The sequence below is a fragment of the Pristiophorus japonicus genome, chromosome 3 (assembly GCF_044704955.1).
Source record: "Pristiophorus japonicus isolate sPriJap1 chromosome 3, sPriJap1.hap1, whole genome shotgun sequence".
Classification (NCBI taxonomy): domain Eukaryota; kingdom Metazoa; phylum Chordata; class Chondrichthyes; family Pristiophoridae; genus Pristiophorus; species Pristiophorus japonicus.
The window spans coordinates 141,796,419-141,818,574 of NC_091979.1; the positions used below are offsets into that span (position 1 = coordinate 141,796,419).

The 22,156-nt window shown below is 47.4% G+C and overlaps 1 protein-coding gene across 1 annotated transcript in view; it reads left to right on the forward strand.

Moving 5' to 3' along the window:
• Positions 1-22,156, forward strand: part of ankar (ankyrin and armadillo repeat containing) — a 408,780-nt gene that overhangs the window by 348,572 nt on the left and 38,052 nt on the right. The window contains exons 24-26 of the mRNA XM_070873696.1: positions 2,284-2,402; positions 3,258-3,335; positions 15,604-15,762. Of these exons, the coding sequence (XP_070729797.1) occupies positions 2,284-2,402; positions 3,258-3,335; positions 15,604-15,762 (356 nt within the window). The remainder of the gene's footprint in view (positions 1-2,283; positions 2,403-3,257; positions 3,336-15,603; positions 15,763-22,156) is intronic.

A 22,156-nucleotide genomic window follows, 5' to 3' on the forward strand; every position in this document is an offset into this window, starting at 1 on the left:
AACTCTTTACACTATATATTAATGATTTGGATGAAGGAATTGATTGTAATATCTCCAAGTTAGCAGATGACACTAAACTGTGTGGCGGTGTGAGCTGTGAGGAGGATGCTAAGAGGCTGCAGGGTGATTTGGACAGGTTAGGTGAGTGGGCAAATGCATGGCAGATGCAGTATAATATAGATAAATGTGAGGTTATCCACTTTGGTGGCAAAAACATGAAGGCAGAATATTATCTGAATGGTTGCAGATTAGGAAAAGGGGAGGTGCAACGAGACCTGGGTGTCATGGTTCATCAGTCATTGAAAGTTGGCATGCAGGTTCAGCAGGCGGTGAAGAAGGCAAATGGCATGTTGGTCTACAAAGCTAGGGGATTTGAGTATAGGAGCAGGGAGGTCTTACTGCAATTGTACAGGGCCTTGGTGAGGCCTTACCTGGAATATTGTGTTCAGTTTTGGTCTCCTAATCTGAGGAAGGACGTTCTTGCTATAGAGAGAGAGCAGTGAAGGTTCACCAGACTGATTCCAGGGATGGATGGATTGACATATGAGGAGAGACTCGATCAATTGGGCCTTTATATACTGGAGTTTAGAAGCATGAGAGGGGATCTCATAGAAACGTATAAGATTCTGACGGGACGGGACAGGTTAGATGCGGGAAGAATGTTCCCGATGTTGGGGAAGTCCAGAACCAGGGACACAGTCTTAGGATAAGGGGTAGGCCATTTAGGACTGAGATGAGGAGAAACTTCTTCATGCAGAGAGTTGTTAACCTGTGGAATTCCCTATCGCAGTGAGTTATTGATGCCAGTTCATTGGATATATTCAAGAGGGAGTTAGATATGGCCCTTACAGCTAAAGGGATCAAGGGGTATGGAGAGAAAGCAGGAAAGGGGTACTGAGGTGAATGATCAGCCATGATCTTATTGAATGGAGGTGCGGGCTCGAGCGGCCGAATGGCCTACTCCTGCACCTATTTTGTATGTTTCTATGTTTCAGTACCATTACAGCCATGGAAATGGCCCCCCAGGGTGTGGCAAAGGTTACATGTAGCTTTTACTGAGCTCGAAGGACAGCAATTGTTCATTGTGATAGATAGTCATTCGAAGTGGGTAGAGGCGTTTCCAATGTGGAAAATAACAAGTAAAACACAAGACAATTTGCAAAGATTGTTTTCTTTATATGGCCTCCCAGAGAAATTGTGTCTGATAATGGGCCACAATTTTGTTTCGAAGAATTTGCACAGTTCATCAGCAGAAACAGTGCGAAACATACCAAAGTTCCACCATGCCACTCTGCTTCAAATGGTGCAGCAGAGTGCACAGTACAAATTGTAAAACGTGCCCTCATCAAGCAAATGTTGGATCCAAATCCAAAGAAACAGCAGTTGTCATTGGACTACAAATTGGCAAATTTTCAGCTCACTTATTGGAATACTCCTCATACCACAACTGGTAGAAGACCACCAAAGTTGTTTCTCAAACAACAGCCACGAACCAGGCCCTCGTTGCTAAAGCCAAACTTTGCACAATCAAGGCAGTGGGAAAGTCATGATCGAGGTAGAGTAAGAGATAGAAGTGTGAAATTAAATCAAAAGGTTAGAGTGAAAAATCATCACCATAAATGGTTAAAGTGTTTACCAGGAAGAGTGGTGAAGATATGTGGCCCTCGCATATATTTGGTCAAAATGTTTGATCATGGAGAGGTTAGGTTTGTTCACATTGATGATATTTTACCTACAGATGTGGAAGGAGTTGAAAGTTGGGAAGATTCAATTTATTCTAATGTCAGATATTTTGGTTACAAGTAGAGTAGCAGTCACAAATTCTACATCAGATGTACTAGAAACAAATCCAAGAGAAAGTCAGAATTTAAATCTTAGTCCAAGTTAGGCAGACAAACAGTTTGAATGTGTAGAGAGTCCAAATGTAGATCCAGATCCTTGGAGAAAAACTCTCCTCAGGCTCAGTCAAGAATGACTCTAAGTCCTGCAACAAGATTGGAAAGTTCTGTTCAAGAACAAAGGTAAAGAGAAAACCAGTGGTTAAGTTTGATTTGTAAATATGGAAATTTAGTTCATATCTTTTGTTGTCTATACCATGCAAGTTATGTATAATGATTATTTTGTTATGATTAACTGCTTCAAGAAGGAGGGAGCAGTGTTGCAGTCTAGTGGACTACTCCCTCTAGTGGACTACTGATATAATAACAACTGATGTAATAACAAGAAAGCATGTGGTCACACAGTTCTGTAAGGAGCCATTTGTAAGTGTATGTGTTTATGTAGCTGTGTCTCAAGATATCACAACAAGGAATGTGATAGAGCAGACCATTGTCATCCTTAAACAATGCTTCTGCTGCCTGGGCTGCTCTGGAGGAGCCATGCAGTACGCACGAGAGTGCCTTGTAGGATGACCTCGAATAGCTCTGGGCCTAGAAGCAGCACAAAGATTGTGTGCTGACTGCATTCCTTTGAACGGGCATGGGGCAATGCACACTGTTATCCCCGCGCATGTTTTTTGGGGGCCAACAAATTTCTAGGCCCATAACAGTTTACAATATGAGCCACAAGAAATTAACCAGCAGAACATAACCAGACAGATTGCATCGGGCTCAGGTTAACTCCTTGGGCCATGCTTAGTCAAATTGGTAGTGGAGACACTACATTTGGTTTCAAACCCCCTCAGATAGAGAAGAAAGAAATAATCGAACAGTTTGTTGATACCCTGTCCAGTAACTCCCTTTGCAAGTGTGTAAATATCAGATAAATAAAGAACACACATGTCTAGGATGTCCACAGTGCTTGAATAGTCCAGTCACTGTCTAGAGTCACACAAAAAGAATGGCCACTTAATAGGTTAGCAGTGTCTCTGCTATCATTTCTCAGCATTGTAAGGGAGTGGTCTCGGGGTCAGGTTCACCTCTGACCAACTTGAGCAGTTCGAATCGCTCCCACTCCCTTGGGTTCTAGACTCTGGATTTATTTGGGGGATGTGATAAAATGCAACGGACAACTGGTTTGGTGCAAAAGAACTTTGATTTTATTAAAAACAAGAAAATACAATGTCAAAACTTATAATCACTCTAACAAAGAACAATACATTATACATTCAAAGGGGGCTACAGTAAAATTACACCTCCCACCTCCCAATACCTAATTCTAGCTAGGTTAGACTCTAGGGCAGGCAGGGACTAAGCTTACCAATCCTTTCTGGTCAGTTAGCGGTGGTTCGCGATTTTGGGGTTCGTTGAAATCTGTAGGTTCTGCTTGCTATACCCCGAATGCCGGAGAAGACTTCTAGCTACGCAATCTTCAGTTGGGTTGAGTCCGCTGATGCGGTAAGGCACGTTTTGGATCTATGGGGTAAGTACCCGGTTTTCTTCGTAAGAAATATGTTCAAAGTCTCTTTAGGTAATGTTTTCACCTGTTGGCAATCAGGCCTTAGATTGTAGAGTGGAAACTTTCGATTCTTCGGTTTCTTCCAGTTGGAGTTTTGTTTCAAGTTTGGTCGATCATGGTGGTTTTTTGTTAGTACCACGTTGACTGTGGTCGGTTGTTGCCACGATGGCAATGTTCTTCCTTCCTTCAGGACTTCAGGACTTCGAGGCTGGAGAAGTCAGTTTACAACTGTCACGTTGGTTTCTCTCCCTTCTTGATGACACAAGCGTGGTCTCCGTTGTATAGCAAAGTATTTTATACCCTCTGTTAAAACGGTTTGAGTGGTTCTAATCTTCGCACCAAACCAGTTCAGGATTCTTTGTTTAAATTTGGCAGGCTTGACCTCTCTTTGTAATATTTTGGCGGGCTCGTTAAAAGTTAATATGTTTTGGGTGGGTTGATTTTCAAAAACTGTTTCCTGATGGAAATATTAGCTTGGTAATCGCAATGTCCTTTTGTGCTTAGTTTTTTGAATACAAGCTGGATTGGGCCTCTTTGTGATGTATATGCTGAAACGGTTTTCCAGATTCAGGTTGATGGTTGGCTATCTCTGGGTTATTTGTTGTAATGTTAATGTCTCTAGTGGAGAAGGATTCTCGAATGCCCACTTCTCCAGACAAGTTACATTAGTCCCAACACCCAGACAGCCTCAACAATCAAGTTGTCTCCTGTTAGCTCTTTAGGCCCGCCCACAGCCTTGAATTTGTCTTTTAAAAGTCCAAAATTCGATTAAGGTTCGTAGTTTCTTCCATAAGCACTTTAGAATTCCAAAATGTTATTTCCTTTCGAATGAGCCCAAACACTGTGGGGGTTCTCGTGAATTTTGCATCCTTTCAGTCTGCCCTGTTCACACTCCACACTCTTGAGTGTCTATCAAGGTAAGCAAAATTCCTGCTCCCGAGAGTCAAACTTCCCTGCATTTATACTAGCTAAACATTGACGTGCACCCCCCATTGAAATGCAATGCAATTTACAGGCGAATACAATCACTATAATTCAATTACAGCATAGAGGGGGTACGATGCCTCTCTTTTACTCGGTTTTCACGGTAAAATAACGGTATACAGTCAAACACAGTTTAAGTAAAGTAAAATAAAAGCACATAGTCAAACACATTCTCATGTAACATGAAGGTTCATAGACAAACACATTTTTTAAGTCCAGTAAAATAAAGCTACATAGTCAAAACATTTAAGTAACACTCTTACAACACTCGCGATGTTGCGGTTTACAGCAGGTAAAATCAAACACAAATTAAACATGGTAGTATGGTGTTACCCCTCCCTGCGCGATTCCCAAGTTCGGCCAAGGAACATACAGCACCCTTTGGTGCCTGATCTGACGGCCTCTGCATTTCATTCGGCAAGTGAGACACCATAAGTAAAGAATAATCGCGAGTTGACAGATAATTAAAGTGTGGGAGGCGATTCGGATCCAGACTGGGACTTCTATATTTCTGAAAAGGTCCCACCAAGGCGGAATGGTGATCTCGAGAATCTTTTTCCCTATCTCAATGGTTTTTTGTTCTAAAGTATAGAAGTGTTTTTGTGAGATAATTACAGCTTTTAGCAGAGCAGTAAGATGTTCGGGTAGAGGGGGAATTGCATAGCCAAAATGTACAACATAATCCTGCAGGTTTGTAATGTTTTCCTTCACAGTGAGGTGGACAGTGGAGAGTTCAGGAATGGGGACAATCCGATCCTGGGCCACTTGAACTGATGCCTCAGGTTTGAAGCAAAAACTGCTGTCACTCACCGGACACCAGAAGTGTCCATGTTGGTAGTGGGGTGCACTGGTGGTGACACAATATGTCCCACCCACTATGTATGCTACCTGTGGAGGGACATGGCCTTGTGCCATTACCTCCATGGTGCAGTTAATAGGCTGTGTACCAGCAGCTTTAAACCCACACTGTGACTTTGAATGGGCACTCAAGTACTGGGGACACAATATTATGTGTGCACCCCGGCTCCGGCACCTGGAGAGGTCAGTACCCGTTACAGCGTGCTCCCACTTTATGACATAGGGTGGGACCGCTGCGAAACGAAAGTGTGCACCTCCCTGAATAACTCCAATGTTCTCCACCCGGTATACCGGTGCGGGTCGGGCTGTCCCACCCATGACCGGCATCCTTAATACTATCCCCATAATAGTGTGGTTAGATTTCCCACAGTCTACTGGGACAGGGTAGGCTTCAGAGGCTAGGCGGAGCTGGCACGGGCTTAGTGAATTGCTGTACGGGTGGAGGGCTGCGAGGTGCTTGTTTCTGATCTAAGAGGGGACTACACCTTGTTTTAAATCTTTCAGGTTGTTGCGGCTCTCGCCCAACAACCATGCCCCATACAATACGCACACCTCGTTCTGTGCAGCCTGGTCAGAAGCGTTTCTATCCTCCTGTATGAGTGCATTCACTGTCTGTGCATGTTTTTCCAGCTCAGCCACTATTTCTTTTAAATGGACAGTCATAGCCTGGTCCTCGTGTAGTTTTGAACCTACTACTGTATTCTCTTGTTTCAGGATTTTTCTCAATTGGTTCTTTAAACCGTTTATCTGATTTTGTAGTTCTATGTCATTTAGGCTATTTATTACAGAGGATCCTGTATTGTTAGCAGTGAAAACGTCGTTTATGATTCCCCTCCTAGGTCTCCTCAAGCCCATGGTGTCCCTAGCGTTTAGGGTGTATAGGTCTGCTTTGTCTACATTTCCAAAGTCTAACTCATAAAATTTCTTAAACGTGTCTCTGAGTAGGGCCTGATATAGCAGCTCTGTGTACCTTGGTAAGGTTTAAAATGACTGAAGCTACTGCAAAATATACCCCCTGGTATAACACCTTTTCGGTCAGTACCAATACTAATCCATTCCCAGGTCCCTTGGTGGTGGTAGGGCACCTTTCTATTACTGTGCGTATTGGCGGGGTTGTGGGCAGGGGTTTTTTAATCTGTGCTCTTAGTTCGGTGGCGTTAATTGGGAGTGGGGAGTGTGGGACCGCGCACCCATGTAGGCTAGAATCCCACTCCATCCCTTCCCCTTCATCTTGTCATTTCATGGCGAAGGCGATCGATATGCCTGTGGGACAAATATTCTCTGATCCCCACATGCGAATGTAAATTCCTTGTTGGGATTCCCACCATTTGTCCCAACACACTTTTACTCCTCCCCGTGTCCCCGTGATGGTGCGGTACGTATCATTACCGAGTCTTTCCCAGTCTGATTCCTGGTCCCATGCGTCCTTGCTGAGTTTCCTGAGCCACCACCATCTTCCCAGGGGAATGTTCCCTTTACAAGTCAAACATACACGTTTTCCCTCTGTAACACTGACTCGGGCAGCGTTGATCCGCATCTGGGGGCATGGAACTGAGGCCTCCCCGTAGGTAAAACCTTCTTGGCTGGAGTAGTGGGTACAATTAGATCCCAGCCACCCTGGCCATCTTCCCTCGTGGGCGTAAACGGCAAATTCTTCCATCCCGGCGGTTACGATCGGTGCTCTTTCTCTTGAACACCCATAAATGAGGGATTCTTCCATGTCTCCTCGGTCGCCACTGCTCATCCTTATCAGGGCGAGCAGGAACAGGATCGTTCTCATACTGTTCTCTTTCCTATAGGGACACATAAAACAGATTGTCTAGCCCTGAGAGAGCTCTCTGGCTTGACAAAGGTGACCGAGTTCCAATTTGGGCTCATAGTCTTTAATTGACTGGCTGTCTTATTCAGTTCCTGTGGTCTGATGTCTGCTGCTAACTTTTATCTCATAGCCATTTTATTCTTATCTTACCGGTGCTTCCTTCATAGCCATACGGGTAGATTCTTCTTACTCCTGGGTATTACCCGGCCTGTGCCTCTTTTAACAGCTGCACAGGTAGATTCTTTTCCTTACACCAGTAACTAATACATATATACTTATCATTACACAGATAATCTTACACTACTTTAAATTACTAAACATACTTAAATTCACATTGTCCTATATATGTACATCTGCCATCCATCTCCGGGTGGCCAGGTTAATTCCTGCCTTCTTTCTTTCTTCTTCTTCCACTGGGTGTCCAGCGAGGTCGGTAATAGGTCGGCCTGCACCGCTGGACCCGGAGTGTCCTGACCGGAGGTGGGTTTGAGTCCCACACTATTGGGGGAACGTCCCCTCTGGTGCTGCAGCACACCGCTCCTTTGTGGGTGGCTGCCTGGTTCGTTTCTTCCCCTGGGGGTTGTTCTGCCTGGTCGAGGGCTACAGGCTGGGGACTCTCACTTTGTGGCTGATCCACCGCTATCTCTTCTGGGGGTCCCTCATTGTCCGAGGCTACCGGCTGGGTGTCCCTGCTCGCGGGCTGGTCCCTTTCCCGGGGCTGAACCATTTAAATTGGGGCACTGGTGATCACGGTGTCTTTGGCCGTGGTGTGCGGGGAATCCTTCTTAAGGCTCTGGCTGCTGGAGGTACGTCCAAGTCCCAAATGATTGGGGGGACAGCTCCTCCAGTAACACAGTCCACCGCTCCTCTAGGTGCAGTCTGTGGGTCTGCCACATCCCCTGTAGGATTTCCACAGTCGGAGGCTGTTGGCTGGGGGTCCTTGTCTTTAGCACAGTTTACAGTTTTTGGCTGTCCCTTACGTTTTGCTGCTGCCCCGGGTTGAAAAGTTTGCACTGATTTATGTGGAACCACTTTGTACAGCGGGGCAATTTTATGGCATAGACCATGGAGCTTGCCTTGTCGACAATGTGATACGGTCCCATGTACAGTGCCTCAAAGATCCCTACTCTAGCATAGTTCCTCACCATAACCTGGTCCCCTATCTCCCACTCGTGGTGCTTGCGGGGTTCTAGCAGCAGTCGGTTGCTCCGATGCAGTTTTCCCATGTTGTTAGCAGCCTGCCAGTGAATCTGTTTAAGGTGTTCAAACAGATTCCTGACAAAACTGTCCCAGTTCGCTTCCCTAAGCTGACCTTCCATGAGTACCAGGGCTAACACATGGGTGGGGGTTCGCATGGCTCTGCCAGTCATGAGCTTGTACGGGGAGTACCCCGTGCTCTTTGACTGGCTGGCCCGGATCCCCACGAGGACCAGTGGTAGGATCTCTACCCACCGTTTGGGTCGGTCCCCTGTCTCTTTGCACAGCCTTTCTTTGATGGTGCGGTTGCACGCTCCACAGGCCCGGATGACTGCGGTTGTGGGTGACATGCCATTTCCCTTTGATGCCGAGTACCTTAAGGTGAAGTACCCGGTGAAGTGGCTCCCCATTCGGACTCCACATATTGTAGTAGTCCCCATCGAGAGAACACTTCTCTGACCATGTTCATGGCTGTTCCCAAGTCCGTGGCTGTTCGGCATGGGAAGGCTTCCACCCATTTGGTGAATACATCCACTAATACTAGGCAGTACTTGTAGCCTCCCTGGGCAGTGGATAGGGGCCCGATGTAATCAATTTGGATCGACTACCAGGGTCCCTCGACCCTCCTGATATGTCCCATAGAAACCTTTCTATTGTGGAGGTCGGGGTTGTTGGCCACGCACACCAGACAGCTAGCACAGAACTCGCAGACGTCTTCCCTGAGTCCTGGCCACCACCCTGCCTGTTCCACCCGTTGTTAGGTGGTCTCAGGTCCAGGGTGTCCTGTTCCTGGACCCTTGTGGGCCAGCTGGAGGAATTCTCTCTGGTGTTGCTGCGGTACTACCCATTGCTCCCCCCTGAAAAGCATGCCTTCTTTAATGGCAATTGCTACGGTGCCGTACGGGCCGTCTATCCTTTCCCCTATTGCTAGAGTGTTCAGGACAGTTTTGAGGATGGGGTCTTGGGTCTGAACAGTTTTTAGGTCCGGGGGCAAAGCTATCCCTGCCTTCCCTGCCATCCCCATCCTGCCCCTGACTGCTGTGATGGGTCCTGGGTTGTAGGAATCCCAGAGCTTGCCCGTGTGGGCCCCCTGCTTGGCCAACATGTCAGCCTGCTGGTTTCCCTCGCTACGGGGTTCAGTGGTGGAATGTGCCTTCACTTTATGTATGTAAATATTTCTTTCCTCCCCTACGGTTTTCATGATCTTTTCCAGTCAGGGCTTAATTGCCGGGGGTCTCCCGTTTGCGGATGTGTATCCGCAACGGGACCAGATAGCCAGGTACTCCATACACGAATTTCATGTGAATATACCGATGGAGCAAATTGTGCATGGGGTGGGGAATTCTTTGGGGTGTGTGACTACGTATACCACTGCAGACTGTTCAGCGTGCTGGGCGCTCATAGTACTGGGGAGTTTAATCACCAGGGCAATGCCTGCTTCGGGATCATAAACTCCGCAGCCTGTGAGTCATTCACCCGCAGATACTGTGCTTGAACCGTCCACATAGATCTCTCGACCTGTGGGGTGTATCCCAGCCCGAAAGCCTATGTTAATTTCCCATACCCCTTCTATAGAACACCGGTGGGCTGTCCGTGGATAAATCATGTTGGCTGCGAGTCTTGGCTCGTAGAGACCCTTTACCCTTCGGTCCATTTGAGAGAGGAGCAGGGTCCAGCGAGCAATGCGGGCACTGCTCACTGTCCCGTCCTTGATTCTCCCATGAGGGAGCATTTGGGTGGGTGTATGGTGGGTAAGGAGTGTGATAGGGGACCCCTCATGAAGATCAATGATCTTTTCACAGCCCAGTGAGTGGCTAGGAGGTGCCGCTTACAGTTGGAGTATCCCTTCTCCACGTCCGTGAGTATCCTGGAGGAGTAGACCACTGGTCTCAGCCGGCCATGCTGCTCTTGGAGCAGTACTGCGCTCAGGCTGTCCCCACTGGCTGCTACTTCCAGGAAAAACTCTTTACCCTCATCGATGGCCCCTCGAGCTGGCGCGGTCTGCAGGTCTTTCTTGAGTTGGATAAATGTTGCCTCGCAACCTTTTTTCCAATCCCACTCCACTCCTGTGTGTAGGAGTCGGAGTAGAGGGGCTGCGGTGGCTGCATAATCCTCAATGAAATCTCTGCAGTACCCGGTTAGCCCTAGAAAAGATCTTACTCCTGTCACTGTGTTGGGGGCTGGTAACTTCTGCACTGCTTCCCTTCTAGCTTTGCCAATGGCTCTTTCCCCAGCGCGCACAGCCAGTCCCAGGAATTTTAATTCCTTCAGGCCGATCTGTGCCTTCTTGGGGTTTACTTTAAATCCCTCTTCTTTCAGCAGCTCCAGCAGTTCAGCCAGCAGTGGGCCATGCCCCTCTCCCCCATCAGTAAACAGGAGCAGGTCATCCACATAATGTACGAGCTGCTGGGGTCTGCTGAAGCTATTTAAACAGTTGGCCATACACTGATGAAAAATACTGGGGCTATTGTGGAAGCCCTGAGGGAGACAGTTCCAATTGTATTTCTGCCCTTTAAAGGTAAAAGCAAACTTGTACTGATCTTCCCTTCTTAAAGGTATGGACCAGAACCCGTTGGAAATATCCAGCACCGTGAAGGTGGTCGCGGAGGCTGGGATACTTCCAATGAGGTCGGCGACAGCAGCAACGGTGGGTGCACAGTCGGGGATGTTACGGTTGAGTACTCGATAGTCCACCGTGCCTCTCCAGGAGTTGTTCGGTTTCTTAACCGGCCACAATGGAGAGTTCACATAGGTAGCTATTGGTCTCAATACCCCCTGTTTAACCAGCGAACCCAAGGCTATTTCCATGTCTGCCTCTGCCTCCCTAGGGAAGTTGAACTGTTTCTGTGGTCAGGTCATGGGGTCCCCATCTATGCTAACCTCGACTCCATTTATTCTCCCACAGTCATGTTTGTGAGTGGCAAAAGCTGCAAGGTTTTTCCTCACATATTCTTGGTATTCTATCGGAGTGTTACTGACCAGTGATTCAAGGTCGTAACCCTCCTTTGGCTTCATGGTGCACTCCGTCCCTTTTCCCTGTTTTCCCGGGATAACCATCACCTCACTCTCCTGTCCCATACAGACTGACCCTCAAAGACAGTGGTTTCTTAAATCCACCAGGATCCCGTGGCCTAGGATAAAGTCAGCCCCCAGGATCCCTCTCCCTTCCTGCTCCCATTTCATCAGGACACACGTCCACTTCGTGTGGAGTGTACCTAAATGAATGGAGAGCGGAACAGAGAATGAGCCAGTCTGTTCAGTGTCTGTGAAACCCACCAAGCTGTAGGGGACCCCGTTAGACAGAGGTGAGATGACAGGGTTCGCTGCATAGACAAGGGTGCTTGAGGCACTGATGTCCAGCAGGTAAGTCCCTTTCATCTTTCCCACTTCTGGACGGTCGGTCTCCCCCACGCATCATACTCGAGGGAACACGGGTGGACAGGCTGCGCCTGTCCTAGTCATGGTTTTGGTTGAGATGGGACAGATGGGATTTTGGTACCGGTGGCGGTGGCCATCCCAGGGCCATCTAACATGGTTCGGAGTGCGGTTAAAAAGGTATCGAATGAGTGGGGAGGGAATGGCTTATCTGTTTCGGCCCTTTTGGCCGGGGATGGAGAACTCTTTCCTGCGCTACTCTTCCAAGGATTTCTACAATCCTTTCTCCAGTGCCCACTTTTTCCGCACCCGAAGCAGGGTTTTGTATCGGAGGGGTTACCCCCCTCGTGGCGCCATTCCCTCTTGTCTTGGCTGGTTCGGATTTCGTAGACCATTCCCTTTTGTGGGAACTCTTCTGTCCCTCTGCCGTTTCTGTAAGCTCGGGTCAGCTGCCTAAGCACTTCCTGTTCAGTGGCTTGGGGATCTCTTGGGTCAAACCAGGCCGCAGCCTTGGTTCTTATTCGGGGCAAACTGTTAGCGACTAGGCTTCGGAGCGAGTGTGCTAACTCATCCAGGCTTAAGTAATCTCTGTCTATGTCCCCACTACAAGTGCTCTGGTACACAGGCCACAGGCCAAGTGCTCTGGTACACAGGCCACAGTCAGTCTGCGAACGCCTGTGGGGTTTCTGGACGCCAGCAAGTGTTCTCCGTCCCCTTTTGCTCGCCATAGAGAGGGACGGGTACAGCTTGCTGTCCAGGGATAGGAGAAGCATCTTTGCCATTTCTGCATCATCGCACCCATTAATATCCCCTGCCTGTTCCACCTCCATAAAGTGAACCGAGGGGTCTCCCTTTGGAGTTAGCTTTCCCAGGTGGCCTATCATAGCCCTAAGCTGGTGGGGTGTGTGGGGGACCACAAACTGACTTTCCAGGGGCCCTGGACCACTGGCAAGGATGGGCGGGCCAAACTTCTGTTGCCGGACCGGGCACATTGGCCCTGGTTCTGGCTCGCACTGTTCTGACTCGCCTACCTCTCCCCCTGCTGCCAAGCCGAGTTGAAACTCAGTGCTACAGGTGGTGGTGGTTCACTATCCCTGTCCGGCCCGCAACTGATTTGCCCCTCCTGCTGCTGAACCAGTGTAGACACCGGTGTCACAGGTAGTGGCCAGCTAGTTTCCTCCTTCTCTTCCAGGTTTACCTGGGGTGTACCCGGGCTTATTAGGCATACCATCCCTTTTACCTTGGACAGAGCAAGGTTTAAACTTTTAATTTGTTGCTGGCAGGGATCGTGGTCTCCCGATTCAAACCCATTAGTGCCAGCTACTTTATACGCTGCCTGCACATCTTTTAATCTTTCAAGGAGCTCTTTTACTTGTAGGGTGAGGCAAGTGCTTTCCTTCCTCAGTGACTTTTCATTACTTTTGACTTCGGTAACCTAACATTGAAAAAAGTCCTGACTGTTTTTAAACCTTTCCATTATCTGGGTCCTTTCCTGTTTTAGCTTACGGAGTTCTCCCCATAATCTTTCTTCTGACATAACCCTTTCCTGATAGTTCTCTGCGCATTCCCATAACTCTGCCAGTAGTGTCTCATTGGTTTTACCTAGGAGTTGGACCTGTCGCTGTAGACAGACCAACCAAATTGCCTTCTCTACTGCTTCTTTTTGATCCTTGCTTGCTGTCCACTGGGCTGCAGCGTCAGCTGGACGCTTGGCGCGCAATAGACTAAGCATCCATGCTTTAGTTACATTGACCTTCTTATACACATAGGAGGAAATCCTCTCTTCCATTTTGGTTCTTTGCCCCAAACCAGCACTCTCCGCATCACACCCCGTGTACCAGAGTCCTGCAGCAGTCGCCATTTTGTAAGGGGGTGGTCTCGGGGTCAGGTTCACCTCTGTCCAACTTGAGCGGTTCGAATCGCCCCCACTCCCTTGGGTTCTAGACTCTGGATTTATTTGGGGGATGTGATAAAATGCAAAGGACAACTAGTTTGGTGCAAAAGAACTTTGATTTTATTAAAGACAAGAAAATACAATGTCAAAGCTTATAATCACTCTAATAAAGAACAATACATTACACATTCAAAGGGGGCTACAGTAAAATTACACCTCCCACCTCCCAATACCTAATTCTAGCTAGGTTAGACTCCAGGGCAGGCAGGGACTATGCTTACCAATCCTTTCTGGTCAGTTAGCGGTAGTTCGCGATTTTGGGGTTCGTTGAAATCTGTAGGTTCTGCTTGCCGTACCCCGACTGTGAAAGAAGACTTCTAGTTGCACAATCTTCAGTTGGGTTGAGACCGCTAATGCGGTAAGGCACGTTTTGGATCTATAGGGTAAATACCCGGTTTTCTTCGTTAGAAATAGGTTCAAAGTCTCTTTAGGTAATGTTTTCACCTGTTGGTAGTCAGGCCTTAGATTGTAGAGTGGAAACTTTCGATTCTTCTGTTTCTTCCAGTTGGAGTTTTGTTTCGAGTTTGGTCGATCGTGGTGGTTTTTCGTTAGTATCACGTTGGCTGTGATCGGTTGTTGCCGCGATGGTGATGTTCTTCTTTCCTTCAGGACTTCAAGGCTGGAGAAGTCAGTTTACAACTGTCCCGTTGGTTTCTCTCCCTTCTTGATGACACAAGCGTGGTCTCCGTTGTATGGCAAAGTATGTCATACCCTCTGGTAAAACCAGTTATACGGTTTGAGTGGTTCTAATCTTCGCACCAAATCAGTTCAGGATTCTTTGTTTAAATTTGGCGTGCTTGACTTCTCTTTGTAATATTTTGGCGGGCTCGTTAAAAGTTAATATGTTTTGGGTGGGTTGATTTTCAAAAACTATTTCCTGATGGAAATATTAGCTTGGTAATCGCAATGTCCTTTTGTGCTTAGTTTTTTGCATACAGGCTGGATTGGGCCTCTTTGTGATGTATATGCTGAAACGGTTTTTCAGATTCAAGTTGATGGTTGGCTATCTCTGGGTTATTTGTTGTAATGTTAATGTCTCTAGTGGAGAAGGATTCTCGAATACCCATTTCTCCAGACAAGTTACGTTAATCCCAACACCCAGACAGCCTCAATAATCAAGTTGTCTCCTGTTAGTTCTTTAGACCCGCCCACAGCCTTGAATTTGTCTTTTAAAAGTCCAAAATGCGATTAAGGTTCGTAGTTTCTTCCATAAGCACTTTAGGATTCCAAACTTTTCGGTAGACAGTCCCAAATTAAATTTCCTTTTGAATGAGCCCAAGCACTGGAGGTGGGGGGGGCGGGGGGGTTCTCGTGAATTTTGCATCCTTTCAGTGTGAATAACCAGCTTCAGAGGAAGAGGTATGGGGATAAAATTATAAAGCACAAAGTATGCAAAGTAAGCATTCCCATAACTTGTATTGTCTAGTTGCTAAAAAGCATACACAGGAAAATTAATGAAGTGAATGTGAAATACATGAGCAGCAGGTTCTATGGACACTTCTCCATAAGTTCTGGGCCTTGGCATATTTTATCAATCTGGAAAGTTCACTTTCTGTGCAAAGAACAATTGCCTAGAAATTGGATAAGAGACAAACAGAAACGGGCAGCTTGAACTATTTCCTCGCACATCCTTCTGGCCTGCACCCGCTCAAAGTGGTGCAGGCAGCACGTAAAATTCATGCTGCCTGCTCATTATAATAAATCAAAATGGAAGGAGTTGTGCAACACTTTAAAGATGACAGGCACATCTCTAAGGGAATCTATATAATTAAAAATATCTGTACATATAAAGCAAATGCATTTTTTAACAAGTTAAACAGATTTCAGTTGTCCAATTCCTTTATGTACAGTGGATATAAATGCATATTATTCACTTTGAAGAAAATATTTTTCCACAATCAATTAAACTAATTGTATGTCTCTGATAGTTTCTGCATTTACTGTATTAAATGTTACTGAAGTGTCTAATGATAGGTAAAATGTTATTGCAATTGACTATTATTTACCTGTTATTTTTCAGGACGTCAGTTTACGAGCAGCAAGTGCTTTAGCCCTCTTTGCATTCAACAATACAAAGCAGCAGTTTCTGATACGTGAATATGGGGGCATTGAGATGTCATTGTACACAGATTTTCTGCAGTCTCCAAGGGAGAAGGACCAGGCTAATGCTGCGTTTCAGGTATTCTTCCAGGAGAACAATCTCCCATGCCAACCAGTTTATTTGTCTGACTAAATTGCCTAATCATCCCTTTGCCCTATGAGTGCACAGCACCCTTTTTTGGGCACTAAATGGTTTCCTAAGCATCCAACATGGTGAGCAGGAAGAGTACACACATTTCCAGCCAAAAGTGCACCACCCACCATATTGGATCAAGCTTATCCAGTGATGTCAAGAGAGCACGCAAGAATCTAGAAGTGGGAGTAACTTATTTAAATTAGGGTCCTTGCAGGACCTACTTCTGATTTTGGTCTGCCCCAGTGCCTAACTTGCATATGCTGAGCTCAGCCAGCAACACATGGCGCAAACTGGCAGGAAGGCTCGTCATCAGTGCTATTTAAAGTGGTCATGCAGAATTTACAGGTTAGTTGCTTGTTTGTCATTTTAGGCTGCTGATTAGCTTCTGGGCCTTTTTGGCATATTTTATCATTCTGGAAAGTTCACTTTCTCTGCAAAGAACAATTGCCTAGAAATTGGATAATGCTCAAAAACAGACATGGCAGCTTGAACTCTCTCCTCCCACATCTTTCTGACATGCGCCCGTTCAAAGTGGTGCAGGCAGCACGCAAAATTCGTGCTGCCTGCTCATTATAATGATTGCAGCGATGATCTCAGCATTAAACATGCTGCCGATTGGCTTAGCGCTGAACAGAGGGGGAAAATATCGGGTGCAGTCTGTTGGTCAATAAAATTTGTCCTGGGCTCTCTGCACTATTTAAAGGGAGGTGCTTTGTTGTAGAAGCACCTCATTGTCAGTGTGGATAAAACCATGGCCCAACAGGCAAGAGGGCAAGGAGGTTTTCAGATGCGGCATCGGAGGCCTTGGTCTTGGGGTTTCAAAGACAAGGCTGGTCCTCTACCTGAAAGGGGTCAGGAGGTCTTCCAGGCATAACGCCAGAAGGATGTGGGAGGAGATAGCTCAAACTATCAGCGGCACAAGTGTTGTCCCCAGGATCTGGATCCAGTGCCGCAAGAAGTTTAATGACCTCACATGAGTGGTCAAGGTGAGTGAATGGATCCTCAAATGCCATATCGCACTATCTGCACCACTAGCCTCATACACTGTTCAATGCACCACACATCCATTACTCATCTACCAGCAATCTCTACCAAGCACCATGCATACCTCATAATCATAGCTTCACCTCATCCTCACACACTTAGCACTACTGCAAGACTCACACCCACATCTCACACCTTGCACAAACTGCCAGCTATTCAACCATGGCAAGCACATCACCCAAACACATTGTACTACACTCACTGACAAATTTCCCTTCCTCTTGCAGGACAAGGTGGCTCATAACTCCCGGGAGCAGCAGCAGACAGGCTAAATAGTCTAATGACATGTAAAATGTTATTGCACTTAATTATTATTTCCCTGTTATTTTTCTGGCCGTGAGCAGCAGTCATCAAGCGGAGGGGAAACCCGACTGCAGAACCTCACAGAGCTTGGGAAGCAGTGCTGGAGATAATTGGAGGGGTCATCACTGATTCAATGGCGAGCACTGAAGTTGAAAGCATTGCTGATTTCTCATACCTAATCCTTCTTCTTACATCCCACTTCCCCCTCACACCACAATCTCTTCTTACGTACATGCTGCTGATGGTGTATGCATGGATAGCTTTCTTTTTTCCCTTTACCACAACCCAATCCTTGTGCCTTTCTCCTTTCAGATACCCAAGATGTCCCACCAGCCCAGTCTGCTCCTGAGGTAATGGAGGAGGAGAGTGAAGGAGAAGAGGCACTGTCACTTGATCTGACAATGCCAGGAGCCAGCACAGAAAATGGTACTGTGCGGACTTTAGAGAGTCGTATAGAGGCAGGATCTGCATGTGGTGAGTCACCGGGTATGAGGGACTGCAGCCAGGCCAGGGTGATTTCACGCATGTGCTTTGCTGCACAGGACATCAAGAAATGGCTGAGCGCACTCGATAAAGCAAAGGCTATGAGTCCCAACAATATCCCGGCTGTCATGCGGAAGACTTGTGCTCCAGAACTAGTTGCACCTCCAGCCAAGCTGTTCCTGTACAGCTACAACACTGGCATCTATCCGACAATGTGGAAAACTGCTCAGGTATGTCCTGTCAACAAAAAGCAGGACAAATCCAATCCAGCCAATTACCACACCATCAGTCCACTCTCAATCATCAGCACAGTGAAAGAAGATGTCGTCGACAATGCTATCAAGCGGCACTTACTCACCAATTACCTGCTCACCGATGCTCACTTTGGGTTTCGCCAGGACCACTCGGCTGTAGATATCATTACAGCCTTGGTCCAAACATGGACAAAGGAGCTGAATTCCAGAGGTGAGGTGAGAGTGACTGCTTCTTGACATTAAGGCAGCATTTGACTGAGTGTTGCACCAAGGAGCCCTAGTAAAACTGGTCAATGAGAATCAGGGGGGGAACTCTCCACTGGCTCGCGTCATACCTAGCACAAAGAAAGATGGTTGTGGTTGTTAGAGATCAATCATTTCGGCCCCAGGACATCACTGCAGGAGTTCTTCAGGGCATTGTCCTAGGCCCAACCATCTTCAACTGCTTCATCAATGAACTTCCCTCCATCATAAAGTCAGAAGTGGGGTTGTTCGCTGATGACTGCACAGTGTTCAGTGCCGTTCGCAACTCCTTGAATAATGAAGCAGTCCATGGCCGCATGCAGCAAGACCTGGACAACATTCAGGCTTGGGATAATAAGTGGCAAGGGACATTCGCGCCACACAAGTGCCAGGCAATGACTATCCCCAACAAGCGAGAGTCCAACCACCGCCCATTGACATTCAACAACATTATCATCACCGAATCCCCCACCATCAACATCCTGGAGGGCACCATTGACCAGAAACTTAACTGGACCATCGACATAAATACTATGGCAACAATAGCAGGACAAAGGTTGGGTACAGTCTGGAAACCCAATATCCTGGCAAAGCCACATTCGCGCTCCTCCTGCTTCTCTCTGTGCAGAGAGAAGACAGTTGTTATATATGTATACTTGTATTTACTCTGTACAGCCACCAGAGGGCTCGTCCCCTGGAGTTCCAAGGGATCCCATAATCCCTTGGGAGCAGAGGTATTTAAGGAGGCTTCAAAGGTTGGAGAGGTACTCTGGAGACCTGCAATAAAAGACTACGGTCACACTTTACTTTGAGCTCACGGTGTTCAGTCTGACTCTTTCTCCATACACAACAACTGGCGATGAGATACACATAGTGAACCCAAAGATGTGGAGAACAGTGGGCATCCTGGAGAAATTCTCGGAGGGAGATGAATGGGAAACTTTTGTGGAGCAACTCGACCAATACTTCATGGCCAATGAGCTAGATGGGGAAGAGAGCGCTGCCAAACGAGGGATGATCCTCCTCACCGTCTGTGGGGCACCAACGTATGGCCTCATGAAGAATCTGCTCACTCCGGCGAAACCCACGGAGAAATCGGATGATGATTTGTGCACACTGGTCCGGGAGCATTTGCACCCGAAGGAGAGCATTCTGATGGCGAGGTATCGGTTCCACACCTACAAAAGGTCTGAAGGCCAGGAATTGACGAGTTATGTCGCCGAGCTAAGACGCCTTGCAGAATATTACAAATTTGAAGGACATTTGGAGCACATGCTCAAAGACTTTTTCGTACTTGGCATTGGCCACGAAACCATACTTCGCAAACTTTTGACTGGAGAGACTCCAACCTTGAGTAAGGCCATAGCGATATGCCAGGCATTCAAATGCCACCAGTGACAATACAAAGCAAATCTCTCAGCACACAAGTGTTGCTACAAGTACTATGAACAAAGTGATGTTGTTTTCGAATCGTAACGTACGGGGCAGGTCACACATACCTGCAGCTACACATCTGCAGATATCTCAGAGTCCACCATCAAGGGTGATGAATGCAAGGCCATTAACACCTTGTTGGCGCTGCGGGGGTGATCATTGTTTCCATTCATGCCGGTTCAAAGGGTATGTTTGCAAGGGCTGTGGAACAATGGGACACCTCCAACGAGTGTGCAGGCGAGCTGCAAAGCCTGTTAAACCTGCAAACCACCATGCTGCAGAGGAGGACAGATCCACGAAGGAGCACGACAAATCAGAGCCTCAGTTAGAGGAGGCAGAGGTACATGGGGTGCACACATTCACCACGAATTGTCCGCCGATAATGCTGAAAGTTGAACTAAATGGATTCCCGGTGTCAATGGATCTGGACACGGGCATGAGCCAGTCCATCATGGGCAAAAAGACTTCCGAAAGGCTGTGGTGCAACAAGGCCTCAAGGCCAATCTTAACTCCAGTTTGCTCAAAACTAAGAAGTTACATGAAAGAACTCATTCCTGTAATCGATAGTGCTACCGTAAAGGTCTCCTGTGATGGAGCGGTGCACAAGCTACTAATCTGGGTGGTACCGGGCGATGGTCCTATGTTGCCCTGCAGGAGTTGGCTGGGAAAGATACACTGGAACTGGGACGACGTCCGAGCGCTATCGCCCACTGACGACACTTTGTATGCTCAGGTCTTAAAGAAATTTCCTTCGCTGATCGAACCAGGCATCAGGAAATGCCAAGGAGCAAAAGTGCAGATCCACCTAATTCCGGGGGCGCGACCCATCCATCACAAGGCGAGAGCAGTACCGTACATGATGAAAGGGTAGAGATTCAGCTAGATTGGCTGTAAAGAGAGGGCATCATTTCACCGATCGAATTCAACGAGTGGGCCAGTCCTATCGTCGCAGTCCTCAAGGGAGACGGCACCATCAGAATCTGTGGCGATTACAAAGTAACTATCAATCGTTTCTCCCTGCAGGACCAATACCCACTACCAAAGGCCGATGACTTCTTTGCAACGCTGGTGGGAGGAAAGACGTTCACGAAGCTGGATCTGACTTCAGGCTACATGACGCAGGAACTGGAGGAATCATCGAAGGCCCTCACCTGCATCAACACGCACAAAGGTCTTTTTGTTTATAACAGATGCCCGTTTGGAATCCGATCGGTGGCGGCGATATTCCAGAGAAACATGGAAAGCTTATTGAAGTCGGTCCTGCACACCATGGTCTTCCAGGACGATATCTTGGTCACAGGTCGCAACACAGTCGAGCAGCTGCAGAACTGGAGGAGGTTCTTAGTCGCCTCAACCACGTGGGGCTCAGGTTAAAATGCTCGAAGTGCATTTTCCTGGTGCCTGAAGTGGAGTTCCTGGAAGGAGGATTGCGGTGAACGGCATCAGGCCCACCAACGCGAAGGCGGAGGCAATCGAGAACACACCGAGGCCACAGAATGTGATGGAGCTGCGGTCGCTTCTGGGATTCCTGAACTACTTTGGTAACTTCTTACCGGGTCTCAGCACACTGTTAGAATCACTGCATGTCTTACTATGAAAAGGGGATGAATGGGTTTAGGGCAAAAGTCAAGAAAATGCCTTTGTAAAAGCGAGAAAATTGTTATGCTCAAACAAATTGCTTGTGTTGTATGATCCATGTAAGCATTTTGTACTAGCATCTGATGCGTCGTCATATGGCGTCGGGTGTGTATTGCAACAAGCTAATGATTTCAGGAAACTGCAACCGGTTACTTATGCATCCAGGAGTGTGTCTAAGGCTGAGAGAGCCTACGGCATGATTGAGAAAGAAGCGTTAGCGTGTGTCTATGGGGTAAAGAAAATGCATCAATACCTGTTTGGGCTAAAATTCGAATTGGAAACTGACCATAAGCCACTTATATCCCTGTTCTCCGAGAGTACAGGGATAAATACCAACGCATTGGCCCGCATCCAGAGATGGGCGCTCACGTTGTCTGCATACAACTACGCCATCCGCCACAGGCCAGGCACAGAAAACTGCGCCGATGCTCTCAGTAGGCTGCCATTGCCCACCACGGGGGTGGAAATGGCGCAGCCCGCAGATCTAGCCATGGTTATGGAAGCATTTGAGAGTGAGCAATCACCCTTCACTGCCCGGCAGATCAAAACCTGGACAATTCAGGACCCCTTATTATCTCTAGTCAAAAGCTGTGTGCTTCACGGGAGCTGATCCAGTGTCCCATTGGAAATGCAGGAAGAGATAAAGCCATTCCAGCAGCGCAATGATGAAATGTCTATACAGGCAGACTGCCTTCTGTGGGGCAATCAAGTACTGGTCCCCAAGAAGGGCAGAGACACCTTCATCAATGACCTCCACAGTACCCACCCAGGCATTGTAATGATGAAAGCAATAGCCAGATCCCACATGTGGTGGCCCGGTATCGATGCAGACTTAGAGTCCTGCGTTCACAGATGTAATACCGTGGTCTAGGGTACACGTCGACAATGCAGGCCCGTTCTTGGATAAAATGTTCCTTGTCATTGTAGACGCATACTCC